Source organism: Suricata suricatta, chromosome 1 (genome assembly GCF_006229205.1).
Source record: "Suricata suricatta isolate VVHF042 chromosome 1, meerkat_22Aug2017_6uvM2_HiC, whole genome shotgun sequence".
NCBI lineage: Eukaryota > Metazoa > Chordata > Mammalia > Carnivora > Herpestidae > Suricata > Suricata suricatta.
In genome coordinates, this window is record NC_043700.1 from 146,222,766 (window position 1) to 146,236,144 (window position 13,379).

The following is a 13,379-nucleotide window of genomic DNA, read 5'->3' on the forward strand; positions in this document are numbered from 1 at the left end:
GTGCTCCTGGACATCTGGAGTTAAAGTTATTTTTTTCTCCTGTTAATCTGTCTTATGTTTATTTAATTATTAGATGAGCCAAAGAACCTAGAAGGGAAAAAGGAAAAAATCTTTCAAACCTCTACACTGCCTTTCTGCCTTGTAAAAATAACTATAAAGGTTGTTTCTGCCATTCTTTCCACACAGAACCCATAAAGGAAAGAATTGTTTCTACCCTGCTTAGAAATAAATTGCAACATGGTAAATGGAGAAAAGTTATATTTATATTAGGGCTAAAATGTTTTTAATGAGTGGGAAAGTAAGACAGTCCCAGTGTGGGTAGAATATTTTGGTACAGAAGCATGATATTCCAAGTATTCTGGACTATTCTTTGTCTTCTATGACTGATTAAATGTCATTTCTGAATGATTTACTACTCAAATATTAGCGAGCCCCAAGTATGAATGAAATGCTTTCACACACACCTCTATGAAGAAATTAGAGATTTACCTCTTACACCCAACTCACCTTTCAGTTATGATCAAAATTCTCACATGCCAAGTTACACTTTCTTGTTGATCTGTGTTCATCTTCTATGACAGAGCATGGGCACTGCCAGATTTCTTTTCCTTTCATGTATCTTTCTATCCCCACCCTTCTTGCCCTCCCTGAAATCCCGTTAGCTCAACAGGGTACATTACCGGTTTTCTATCAGACGCCCATCAATGCTATCGCCAACAGAGACAATTCAACAACTTAATGCATTTATAAAAACGCAGAAAGTACCTGGACATAGGCTCTGCAAGAGCGCTCTCTTTTCTGAAGCTGAATCCATTAAGACAGCAGATTAAACACAGAATAGAAAAAACAAGTTAGTGACAGAAGAAAACAAGAAAAATAAAAGAACGCATCTACACAAAACACCTTAATCTGTTGTGCATGATTTTCTAGAGAATGAAAGCTAAGCAGCAGCAAAATGTAAGCCAGGCTTGAAAGATAGTCGCCAGCGCCCTTTCCGAATAACCCAGGTGAACACTGTATGGTAAAAGTTGTTAATGATGGGAGGAAATCTGGGAATAATGTAGTAGAAATTAGTAGAAATCATTACACTTCAGTTATTTGAAACAATTCATTTCACATCAGGTTAGCCATTAATTCATGGGCCACAAATGAAGACATGAAGTTAAGGAAATTACACCAAAACTTTGGAACCCACATTGTTTGTGGTTTAAGGATTATAGAGATGGTTAATATGCACCACAAACCGTATGTTCAAACACACACACAAAAAATCTGTTTATCAGAAAAATAGAAATGTCCATTCGTTATGATTATTTGACTCCAAGGGAAAGATACCAATAGATAAGTAACTTCTAATTAGAAGAATGTGATTAATCTTCTCACTTATCACTGTTTTTATTTCTTGAATAATTTCTTTCCACAGTTTTGACCAAAAAAAAGTATATATTTTAGAAATTTCTGTGGGATAAGAAGCCTGTTTTTATTTGTTTGCATACATAGTAATGTTTTTTCTGGGCAAAAGTTTAACAATAACTCATATTCAATCCCAAACATTTTTTTTCTGGTGATAGAATGAATAATTAGTAAGTTTAATTGCCCTGTTTAAATAAATGACAAAAATATTATAAATCCGATTGTGATTTTCTTCCTCTTCCTTATTTTTTTTTCCTTCAGTAGTCTTGCTTGTTGAAGGAGAAAATTATACCCAGGTTTAAGAAGCAGCTACTCTGATGCCTTTGTGTGGCTAACCCTCTCCCAACTTTAATTCATGCATTCTTCAACAAGCAAACTGCAGTTACTCCTCTACAGAATTAAGTGAGGAATGAGTGCAAGCAAATTGCCAGCACTGTCATTTGGATCACTGACTCGCATCTTGGTGTTGCAGGACTCTAACCCCTTCAGAATTTCAATGTGGAGTTCAATTGATTTGTACCAAGTTGACTTTGCAAATCTGATGGGTTATAACTGCTTCGGGGAACAGTGGGAACCACAGGAAATGAGAGCAAGCCAGCAAGCATGTGAATAACCTTTGCCCTCCCATCTCCTTACCCCATCATGCAAATTAACATATGACAAACCGCATTATATAAACAATTGAAAAGAGCCAAATGGGAACAAAAGAAAGCATTAAAAAGCTTCACAAATGGAAATTTGCCCATTATGTAGTTATTTGATATTCAGAGTAGGCAAGCTGATTAGCTGTAGCCAGTTAGAATGTGACATTAAGTGCCAGCTTTACCTGATATTGTCAGACATCAACACCATTTTTAAATAAAGATACATAGTATTGCTATAACAAGTAATGTTATGGATATGTAACATTAATAGAAATTACTACTTACACTACATTAGGATAACAATAGCTGGCAGCAATATTCATTAATAGCATCTAGTCAGCCTGGGTAATAACACATTAAAATCACAGCATGCCCAGATTACATAGGACACTGTGGATTACATTTTATCAGGGACTTGGTTGTGAATCTGTCAGGGGCATAAGTGACAATAACTTCTTTATGCTCAGCATGAAAAAAAACCTTTAATAATAACATATATACTAAATAAAACAGGATCTGTTTTCTGAGGATGAAATTTCAGGAAAAACGATTTTCCAAATAAAATATCAGGCTTTCCTATATCCAACCATCATTATTTGAAAAAATTCTTCCATCTTTAACAGTGAGACTTTTAGTCTAATAAGACACAAAAGAACTTAGCATATTAAAACACCACTCAGAAGTCATTTGTCATTCTAAAGTGGAATGTTCATTTAGTGAATTCCGTTGAGGACTTTAGTCTGTTACTGCCAAATTCTTGCTTTTTAAAGTAGTAGGACTAATAGACATTTAAGGCCTTCAAATCCAATTTCCATTATTGATCACTTCTGCACAAATACCTTTCAGAGAACACATGTCATTTGATGGTAGCAATTCTAGTATGTTTTTCTTCCTGGAGTTAATTCACCATGTGATTTTATAAGTAATAAATTATACTCCTTATAAATACACAAAATGTATTTTACATAGTTATGTAAAAAAGTACTGATAGAGTGTATAGGTTATATACAATAAATATAAAATGCTTGTGTATGTTTATGTAATATATATAAATATATTGTATAAGTATCAATAAGAATACATAAAATGTATCCTCTGTGAAATTAAAAAAATATACTATTTTTTTATTATTTACAATTCAGATTTGCTGAAATACAATTAAACCTTCTATGTGTTAACATAATGAAGTAAAATCTGAGTAATTTAAGTATCAAAACGAAATACAAATTAAAACCTAATTACTTGTCTCACGAGTTTTTAAGTATAATATTAATTAGATTAAGTCATTTCATTTTTAAAACATCTTTATTGAATTGCTAATATCTTTTCTCATTGTGGCTATTTTCCAAATTTATACTTATTGATTAGACATTTGTTTTATTATCGTCATTTTAATACAAAAGTTTAAATGGAAAAAAAGAAGCAAAATAAATCACATTTACTCATATTGACCTTGCCAGAATTTAGCTTTCAAAACAGTAAACACTAAAGAAAATAGAATTGTAAATTAAAAAAATATATGGAGAGGTTATCATTTATTGTGTCTTTAAGGCCAAATAGGGTGGGTCATCATTAATAATAAAATAGTGAAGCAGACTGAATATAACTAGTGATGCTCTTTAGAACAAACTGATTTTATAGAAAGGAGAAATTAACCAGGAAGCCTCATTCATTCTACTGCAGCTGTAAAGATACGTAACTAGAGTCCTTACCTTGTTCAAACTCCGCGCAGCACTGTCTTTTCCGCCCGGGGTCAAGTTCCGGAGCTGCACATCCAGGAGCCCTACCAGCTGGTCCATGGCTCGGACTGAGTAGGTGATGTCTCCAGCATTCAAATGATTTCTTGTTTGTTCAGCCAGCTCTCTAGCTATGTTGGCAGCTGTCTCTCCAGATTTCAACTGCAGTTTTGAAAATAGAATAAAAAGAAAAGAGATCTTAAGTAAGTGATTTTATTGGGTCTCTGTGAACAATTGTTTTTTGCATAAGATTTATAATCATCAAGCCAAGACATATTATTTAACTCCATCTTCACCTGGAATATATTCCCTGAGTTTCCCTATTAATTGTCTTTTTTGACAATACCTAACTTGAAATTCATATCTTTAGGAAGCTCTCCCCTGAGGAGTCTTTCTTCTAAAAATTGTTCTTACCCTAATTATCCATTTGAATGGTCAAGTCTAAGGTGTGCCCTGTGATTTTCTCTGTGAGTTTCTAAGTCAGATGCTGAGTTGTGATGCAGTTGTGAATCCCCTACCATATTCTAAGTTCTCAGAGGCAAGCACAGATTCTCCATTGTGCCTAACTTAGTACTTAATACACAATGGATACTGACTGGATGCTAAGCTCTGTGAAAATTTGTCCCAAATACAATTCCTGTTTTTCAAGGGTCTTCATTTTCTTATTAACTAAGTAAGAGATTTTGCTACCAATGCACTAGGTAGCAAATTATTGCTGTTTTTAACATCTTCCTTTTCTGAAGCTTCATGCTTATTTTTCAACTATATTCTATAAAAATATATCAAATTGTCAATACTCCAAAGATGTTGTTTCAAAAGACAGAAACTAATACCCCATGCTCACGTGAACAAATTTGATAGCTTTGGGTAACAAGGAGATAGGGATGTCTTTCGCTCTTACAACTTAAGCATAGGGGCGCCTGGTTGGCTCAGTCAGTTAGTGTCTGACTTCAGCTCAAGTCTTGATCTCATGTTCATGAGTTTGAGTCCTGTGTTGGGCTCTGTGCTGACAGCTTGGAGCCTAGAGCCTGCTTCAGATTCTGTATCTCATTCTCTCTCTGCCCCACCCCAACTTGTGTTCTGTCTCTCAAAAATAATAAAAAAAAACCCTTAAATATATAACAGTGTAACTTTATAAAGAGAAATAATTAAAGATGTTCATCCTAGTTTGTTTAGAATACAAAACAAAATGGATTATGACCTGCAAAAAACTGCTCATGTATATAAATATCATGGAATATTGTACAGTGGTTTAAAAGCATAAAACAAATCAATATCATTAACGTCAAATTTCAACACGCAATGTCAAGTTACAATAAATGCAAGTATAAAAAATTATTTATATATGCTAATATAATTAGCATGTTACTTGAAATAAAAAACACAAAACATAAGTAGCATATAAACACGCTATCTATGAAAAAGAAATATGATACATAAAACATGATATTTTTATGTGTTTCTTTTACATATATTTAAGCACAAAGTCTGAAAGATGAGAATCAAAGAGAAAATTTTATTTTGTAATGTTTAAATTTTACAAGAGGAATGGTTAAAGTATTTATTATGTATAATCAGTATTTCTAGAAATCCTTAAAATAGTAAATACCTGCACTACATTTAATAAATTTGTAAAATATGGTCAAGACCTACATAGCTAAGATACCTGTAAAACCAAATGGAACATATTATAGGGTTCAAGGATAAGTACATAACAAATTCAATGTAGATCAAAGTAACATTCATGGTTCACTGACTGTCATGAAAGTACTTCCAAGTGGTCACAGAGTGACATAAACGTGATTATAATCCATAGGTTTTAATTTTATGTACAGTGTAAGGCTGCTTACCAGTAATCTAATAATCAATAAGTGATTTATGAAATTTAGTATTCATTAATTTAAATTAGTGAGATGCTAAGTATTCACAAAGTATTCAAATTCAGTATTCCATTCGGACTTATTGAATGGTACACATGATACAAGTGCTTGGTAACTTTGAAAAACTCTTACTGTGCATATACATATCCAGTAGTTGGAATTCCTATAATTTTTCAAGGGGACGTTCTTTTAACCAATGCATGATTCATAGTGTGCTGGCATTTGTTGTTGTTTCTATGTATGCTATTCCTATATTAATGGATATATTTGTGTAATTCCATGGTCTTTGTTAATCACTGTGTTGTATAATTGCTTTTTTTTAATTTTTTTAAATTTATTTTGAAAGAGAAAGAGACAGTGTGAAAAGGAGAGGGGCAGAGAGAGAGAGGAAGAGAGAGAGAATCCCAAACAGGCTCTGCACTGTCAGCACAGAGTCCACTCTGGGTTTGAGGTCACAAAATTGAGACCTGGGCAGAAACCGAGAGTTGGGCCCTTAATCAATGGAGCCACCCAGGCGCCCCTGTACAATCGCTTTATACCTTTGTTGACTGTTACATTATTTTCTTCTATTTCTCTATCCCCATGCGTTAGTTCTTCTATGAGAAATGTCAGGGCAGAAGGATCTCTAGAGTCTTCTGACTTACTTAAATGGTCCATGTTGAAAAAAGTTTGAGGGTAATCTGGGGTTAGGAGCATAAAGGTAAATAATATTAATGCAATGATGTAATTTTACTTTTTTTTTAAGTTTATTTGTAAGAGAGAGAGCACGAGCTAGGTAGGGGTAGAGAGAGACACAGAATCTGAAGTAAGTTACAGGCTCCCAGTTGTCACTACAGAGCCTAACACACAACTCAAACCCATGAACTGTGAGATCATGACCTGAGCCAAAGTAGGATGCTTAACTGACTGAGCCACCCAGGCGCCCCAATGAGGAAGTTTTAATAATAGGGCTGTATATGAGATATTATGGGAGTATAGTGGGGAGGTAGAAACATCTGGAAATAGGGTGGGAAGGCAACAGAAGTTAACAATTAGAATAACCACGGTTTGGGAAGACGGTACTCTAGGTACAGCAGAAAGGAAAAGCACTCTTCTCTACCTCTGGAACTCAATATTGAAACCTACACAGTATAAATTGTGTAGTGTAGGAGGTAGATGTGTATTGTATCTTGCTTTAAAAATAGGATGGCTATCTCTATAATTTCAACAGTTATTCATTCAGTCTATGTGTTCATTTGTTCTTTAACTAAATTTTGAATTTCTAATGGCATTATGCCAAAGTCTGAGAATACAATACTAAAAAAATGGTTCCCAATAAAAGGGTGCTTATGTACTAGCAATAGAAAAGACTGTTAATAAATTAACTATAAAATTATTTAATTTGAATTTTGTGGAGTGCAATACAGAATCCAAGTTTAAGGGCATTTTAACAACTGTATAAAGTTAGACAATAATTTAGCAAATGCTTTTCTAAAGAATATTTCATCTGAGGTGGAGTGGAAAAGAAAGGGTTGGGGTAGGATGTAGGTGAGGGCCTCCAGGCAGAAGACACTTTCAGGAGGGAGGGGCAGGGGGTTGTAGGAGAACTGCACAAGGTGTACTATAACTGAATTTAGACAGCCAGAGAGGGAAGCAAGGGGTAGATTAAGTGGTCCCCCTCATAAGTCATGATGAAGATTTGGGGAATCGTGCTAAGATCAAGGAAAGGCACTAATATGTCTAAACAGGAATGATTTAATAAGAATTGTGTTTGAAATCCAACTCAGGAGAATGGTTTAGAAGGTTCAGGGGTGAATGCATTAATGAAAGGGTACTTGCTAAAAGGCTACCGCAGCAGAAGTTGCTGTGGATTAGGGCAGCAGCCGTGGAGACCAGTGAAAAGTGGCTTGATTTGGGAGAGACTTCTAAGTACACTGACAGGCCTACTCTCTGATTGGATATAGGAGGGTAAAGAAAGAGAGGCACTCCATGCTCCATGGTAATGCCATTAACTGGATTCTCCAAAAGCCATTGTGACCTCAACATTCACCGCTTCGTTCAAAGGTTGCTTTCCAGACCACTCTTTCAATGATCGTATTCTTTCTGGTGGCAGCCAGCGGCTACTCCACTGTCTTGATGGCCTTATTTACTTTTCTCACCCCAGTAGTCATGGACCACAAGTATCTCATTTCTGTATAACGAATGCATGCATATCTTGAATCTGCCTCAAATCTTCTGTGCAAAAAGGCAGAGTTGAAATAATGTTATTCTGTATATCCTAGCTTACAGACCTAATGAAAATGTCTGTCTCTAATATTTCTTTCACTAAATTCTACTTAAGTTATTTCTCAGCAATAAGGACACACACACTGAAAAATCTTACGAGTTCTGTGAGGATTAGTAAATTAATGCCTGTATTCAAATGGTGGGATTATATCCAGGACTTGAATAGGGGAGGGAAAACCCTGCAGCTTTAGTTGAGGATAATTATGACAGAGATGGATCCTATTTACATGTCAAATTTTGACACATGTAAAAACAATTTTCTTTGAAATAGGCTTTGACCTTTTATGAGATTTATTACATCAAACATTAATTGAGTGCCAAACCAATTCATGAAGGAGTTTCTCATAGTGTTTGAGTATATAGTTATCATTTCTTTGAAAGATCTACTAATGCTATTTTGCTCTACATCAGAGTCAAGTAGGTACAGAAACAATTAAATGCTTCTATCTTACAACTGCCTGAAGTTTTAGAAACCCTACCAATCTCTGATAAAATTAAGAAGCAATTTATGGAATCTCTATGGAGAGGAAAAGAATGGAGAAATTACAATCTGGGTGACAGGATAGTCTTCCAAGGCAGGCAACTGGCATCATTTATACCATAAAATAGCAACAATGCTAGATCTTCACATCATTCTTTAGAAAATGCAGGAAGAACTCTACTTATCTCAAAATCTGTCAGTAGCTGGTGAACAAACAAAAGACAAGACTCCTCAGTTTGCTAGAAATAGAAAGACTATTTTCCAGTGACAACTCAGACATTTCTTTTCCATATAATAGTGACTAGGTGATAAAATAGGAAGCTTACTTCACTTCACATGCAAAGAAAAATGGGAGCTATTCAAAACTGTAATTTCAAAGAATTTTCAATTGAAAAAGACTGGAGGAAATGCAAAGTGCAATAAGCTTTTTGAAGGTATGCAACACAGAAAATATAAACTCCTTTTGGAGAATCTGAGTCTAGTCTAGACTCAGACTTTAGTAAATAGGCACTATGGCGAGAAAATGATATTTTGCTACAGATGTGTGATGAGGCCGAGCTCTGAACTAATTTCCTGACTTTCAAGAAAAGCTGGAAAATATTTTTAAAAATTAATTTGAAGACTAATTTATCTTTCTATTCACTCATCTATTTATCTTTGAACATGCCTTTCCTTCTATCCATTCATCCATCCATTCATCCACCCATCCACCCATCTATCTACCCACCTACCTACCAATTTTTCTCTCTCCCTCTCTCTCTTTCCCACCTCCCTCTCTATTGTTGCTGGGGTAAAGGCCACTTAGTGCACAACTTTTTGCTTTGCCCTTTCTGTACCTATTATATTTATATTAAATCTCATCATTATGAAAGTATTCTCGCTAGTTTGCAACAAATTTCTTCATGAAATTCTGACTTTAAAGGCTTACATTTTTTTTAAAGGCTTACATTTTAGCTAATAAAATGTAATCCACTCTTTATCACCATACAAAGTTTAATTTATAATTTCAGCAGTATGTCAGTGCCTGAATTCATTTGTGAATCAGAAGCCATCAAAATCCTTTGCCTGTTCTCTTCCTCCTGGCCTGGCTGCCAGGATGGGGGTAGAGGTGTGTGTGCATAACTCATTTCTTAACAAACATGAAAATATAGTGTGATTTTTCAAACTAAAGTAAGCATCCTGACCCAAGCACTTGTGTACACTTGCTGTCTACTGTGGTGCTGGATACACAGTGGGTGGGCAGTATTAGTGATAATGAAAAGAATGATCTCCCTGTGGTATAGATGCTGGGACTGTGATGCAGGGGTGTTCTTTCCTCGAAAGCCCTCAGGAATACCCCGAGAAGCACTATACAGCCATAAAGGAGGTGCCTCACACCCCAGGATGCATTCACTCAGGAAACTGAATATACTGCTTACAGAGAATGACTCCCTCCTTTCTTTTCTCATCTATGCTTTCATTGGGGATAAAAAGTGTTCCTTTATTTTAAAAGTCTGAAGTTCACAAGACTACAAAAGGGGGAAGAAAGAAAGAATGAGTCATGAAAGGTAACTATTTCACTTTAATTTTTCAACATGACATCAAAAATCCACTAGAAAATGGGGGAAAGTTCAGAGCAGAGGAGAGAGGATGGGCCATAGGAAAGGAGAAGGGAGGAAGAGGGGCAATGCAGGGAGAAAGGAGAAGAGGAAGAGAATGGGAAAGGGAGGAGGAATAAGAGAAGGGAAACATAAAGCTGAGAACTATCCAATTCCTGGGTCAAGGCCACTTTTCAACCTCCTCCATCTTACTCTCTGTCCTAGAGGGTGAACTTACAAGAATGTTATTCAGAGTGCCTCTCTCCTCTGGCTTCCACTGGGTTTGTCCAATGGGGAGGGTTGGCAAGTGAATGGAAGGAGGAGGGAGAGTGAGGTCAGTGTATTTATTTCCCTTTGGTCTCAGTCTGAAAAGTTGCCTGGGGCTAAGTTGAGTCTCTTGTTTGTAGGTCTTCTTTCCCCTCAAAAATACCTGCTTCCAATTCTTAGTCACTCCTTTGATCCAGCAACTGTGGGTCTGGGGTTGGGAAGAGCTCCATCTCGGTTACTAGCACTGGGTTCCCGCTCAATCCCTTGCAGTTCACCTTTGCTCCCCCAAACACTCCCTGTAAACACTTTTCCAATGTCCTATCTGGGACTGGGGGAGGAAATGAGCAGAGGTATGAATTCTGTGAAAGATGTTTTGGAGAATAGGAAGATAAATGGACAAATTGCTGAATGAACACTGCACACAAATTCTCTCTTGGAGGCTTACAATGTTGATATTTAAAAGCGTTGGAGTTTTGTGGTAAAGAGACCTCTTCAACTACCATTTATATTCCATGGATAGCATAAATATTTTGAGGTTTGAGGGGGCACACTGTAAAAGGGTTGACAACAGTAAAGAGAGACTAGGGAAGTAAGTGTGATATAAAGGCAGTAAACCTGTGCAGTTTAACCAGTGTTGTGGCTACGCATGATGTCTTGATAAAGGTAGACACAGCTAAAACCCCAGCTCCACCACTGACCTTGGGTTATTTATATAATCTGATTCAGAATGCTCCAAAGCCTTCTGTTATACTCTTGAAGATTTCATAAACTTATGAAAACTGAAATTAGGGTATTATTATAAATTCCAATTGCCTAAATTCTATAATCTTACTATAATTATAATCTTACATAATTTTACAGACTCTACAGGATTAAACAGAATTGCTCTGGAATAATGGAACATATTTGTTATATTAAAAAAAAACAACACCCATCCACAAATCAAATGGGCAACAGCTGTCTGGTCTTTGCAAAGAATTATCTCTTTTGTCATAAGATTAGGAGGTCTGCAGAGGAAAGAAAAGAATTAAGCATCATTATCAGTTAAAGTCACCCAGTAATTCCTCCAATGGAATAGCCTAACCATATTCAGGAATTATGATGAAAATACTCAGCTTTCTAGGTGAATTATTACTGCATTAATATCAACCCCTGGGCTAAGTATGTAGGGAGTATTTTTTTAAAGTTGCTAATGTAAGGAGATATGCGACTGATCTCTTAATCTGATCACATCCAGCAAGAGTTATTTGCCCTGGGGTCTGAGCTACATTGTAATAAAATCAAAGGACATAAAAACTGTGGCAGGAACAGTGCTGAAATTGGAGAAGCATCATTATGAATGGCAACAAGTATGGAGATGCATATGTAAGAGGGTAACTAGAGTCAATATAACCACTGTTCTTCCATGATTTAGGGTAAATAGATAGTCATGGCTCATCTGCTAAATAATCCACTGGGTAGATATTTATGGATTATTATACAGTATATTATTGAGGACTGGCCTGGTTAAAAACAGAGAGAGGAGCAAACGGCACAGGCAGGCTTTTAGTAAGGCCATCATTCGTAATATTTCTCAGGAAAAAATCTCTTTCAGAGATTCCTCAGCATAGCTAATGTGTCATAGAAGGACTCTTCATTTTAGGAGTGCATAAATCCACACAAATTGCTATAATAAGGATTCATCCCATAGCCCTTGTGGCATAAATGCACATCTGGTCTCTGTTTGTAATGAAATCAATTCAAAGCCTCACAGTGCATTAATACTAAAAATGTTGAACATATTGCAACCAAATAAGCCCTGAAAATTTGAGTCTGCAAGATTCTGTCACACATATGTATAATTTTAACACTGATAAATGATTAGGTTACAGAACATTTATCAAATAGCTTAAGATTCCAAAGGTAGACTTTTTTTGGTAATTATTATTTCCACAGGAAAATCCATATGCATGTAGCTAGAAGCTTTTGCTTGCTTAATTTATAATACTTCTTGGACTTTTATACCTATAGTTCACAATATCATAAAAATTTTATTAACAATAAAATTATTATAAGCAATATTGCCTGGTTTAGAGGAAGTTCATGGATTTGCCCTTTAGAACAACAAAATTCTAGATTAGCTCATAGCATATCAAAGGTTGTCATTAAATCTTAAATAAAAATAAAATAAGAGACGACTTCCACATTAATTTAAAAAATACTAACTAGTTTGTTTGCAACAGTTAGAATCAACAGCAGAGGATCTAAGCTTGGCAAAGCCTTCCTTGTCAGTCACATGATTTACCTTTTGTGTTATATGGTTGACCCAAGGAGAAGAGCAGTTGCTAAGATCCGGTCCTTGGGGATCCCAGATTCCATCAGGAGCCAGGCATAGATAGGTTGACACTCCTAAAATAATAAGAGGAAAAGGTCTGCTTTCAATACTCACACCGTGTTTCTTAAAATGACTTTATATCCATGTTATGTTTAAGTATGAACACCGGCAAAATTGAGATCATTAAACTAAGCTAATGTTTATTGAAACACCACATACAGAGCCTGGCAAACAACTGAAACTGGGAAAAATGCATAGGAACAAACAAACACATTCAGTATTTTTAAAGCACTTGTTGGCAACTACACCAGGTACAGAGAACATATCATAAATTAGACGGATGTAGTGCCTGCCTCCATGGGACTTATTGTGTGCGTTTTCAGAGGCAAGATAGGAGTTGAGTCTTAAAGGAGTCAGTTTGCAGGTTTCCCAGGAAGACAAGGTAGGAAAGGGCACTCCAGGTGCCCATTGGGAGACTTCTAATGTTTTAAATTGAGGTCTACTGTATAGAGGAGTTGTGTTTAATGGACTCGGCAAGGCAGGCAACATCAGATCATATAAACTCCCTTGTCTGCCACCTGTGGGTGCTGGAAAATCAATGAACATTAAGCAGAGGAGAGAAATGATCTGATTAAGGTTTTAGTAAGATAACTGTGGCAGCAGCACAAAGGATGAATTGGAGGGGAGATATGTAGTTTTGGGGGACACTATCGTAATAATTCAAGTGACAGCAAGTGTGAGTCTAAACAGCGGTACAGCAAAGGAGACAAAAAAGGTTAAAAATAAGATGTCAGCATAAGGA

General features: G+C 35.9%; 1 protein-coding gene across 15 annotated transcripts in view; it reads right to left on the reverse strand.

Annotated features, from left to right (window-relative positions):
* ADGRL3 (adhesion G protein-coupled receptor L3) overlaps nt 1-13,379 on the reverse strand; it is a 504,973-nt gene that overhangs the window by 136,040 nt on the left and 355,554 nt on the right. For all 15 annotated transcript variants that reach the window (XM_029945427.1, XM_029945417.1, XM_029945384.1 and 12 more), the window contains 3 exons: nt 12,548-12,651; nt 3,770-3,955; nt 766-804 (listed from right to left, as the gene is read on the reverse strand). In XM_029945427.1, the coding sequence (XP_029801287.1) occupies nt 766-804; nt 3,770-3,955; nt 12,548-12,651 (329 nt within the window). The remainder of the gene's footprint in view (nt 1-765; nt 805-3,769; nt 3,956-12,547; nt 12,652-13,379) is intronic.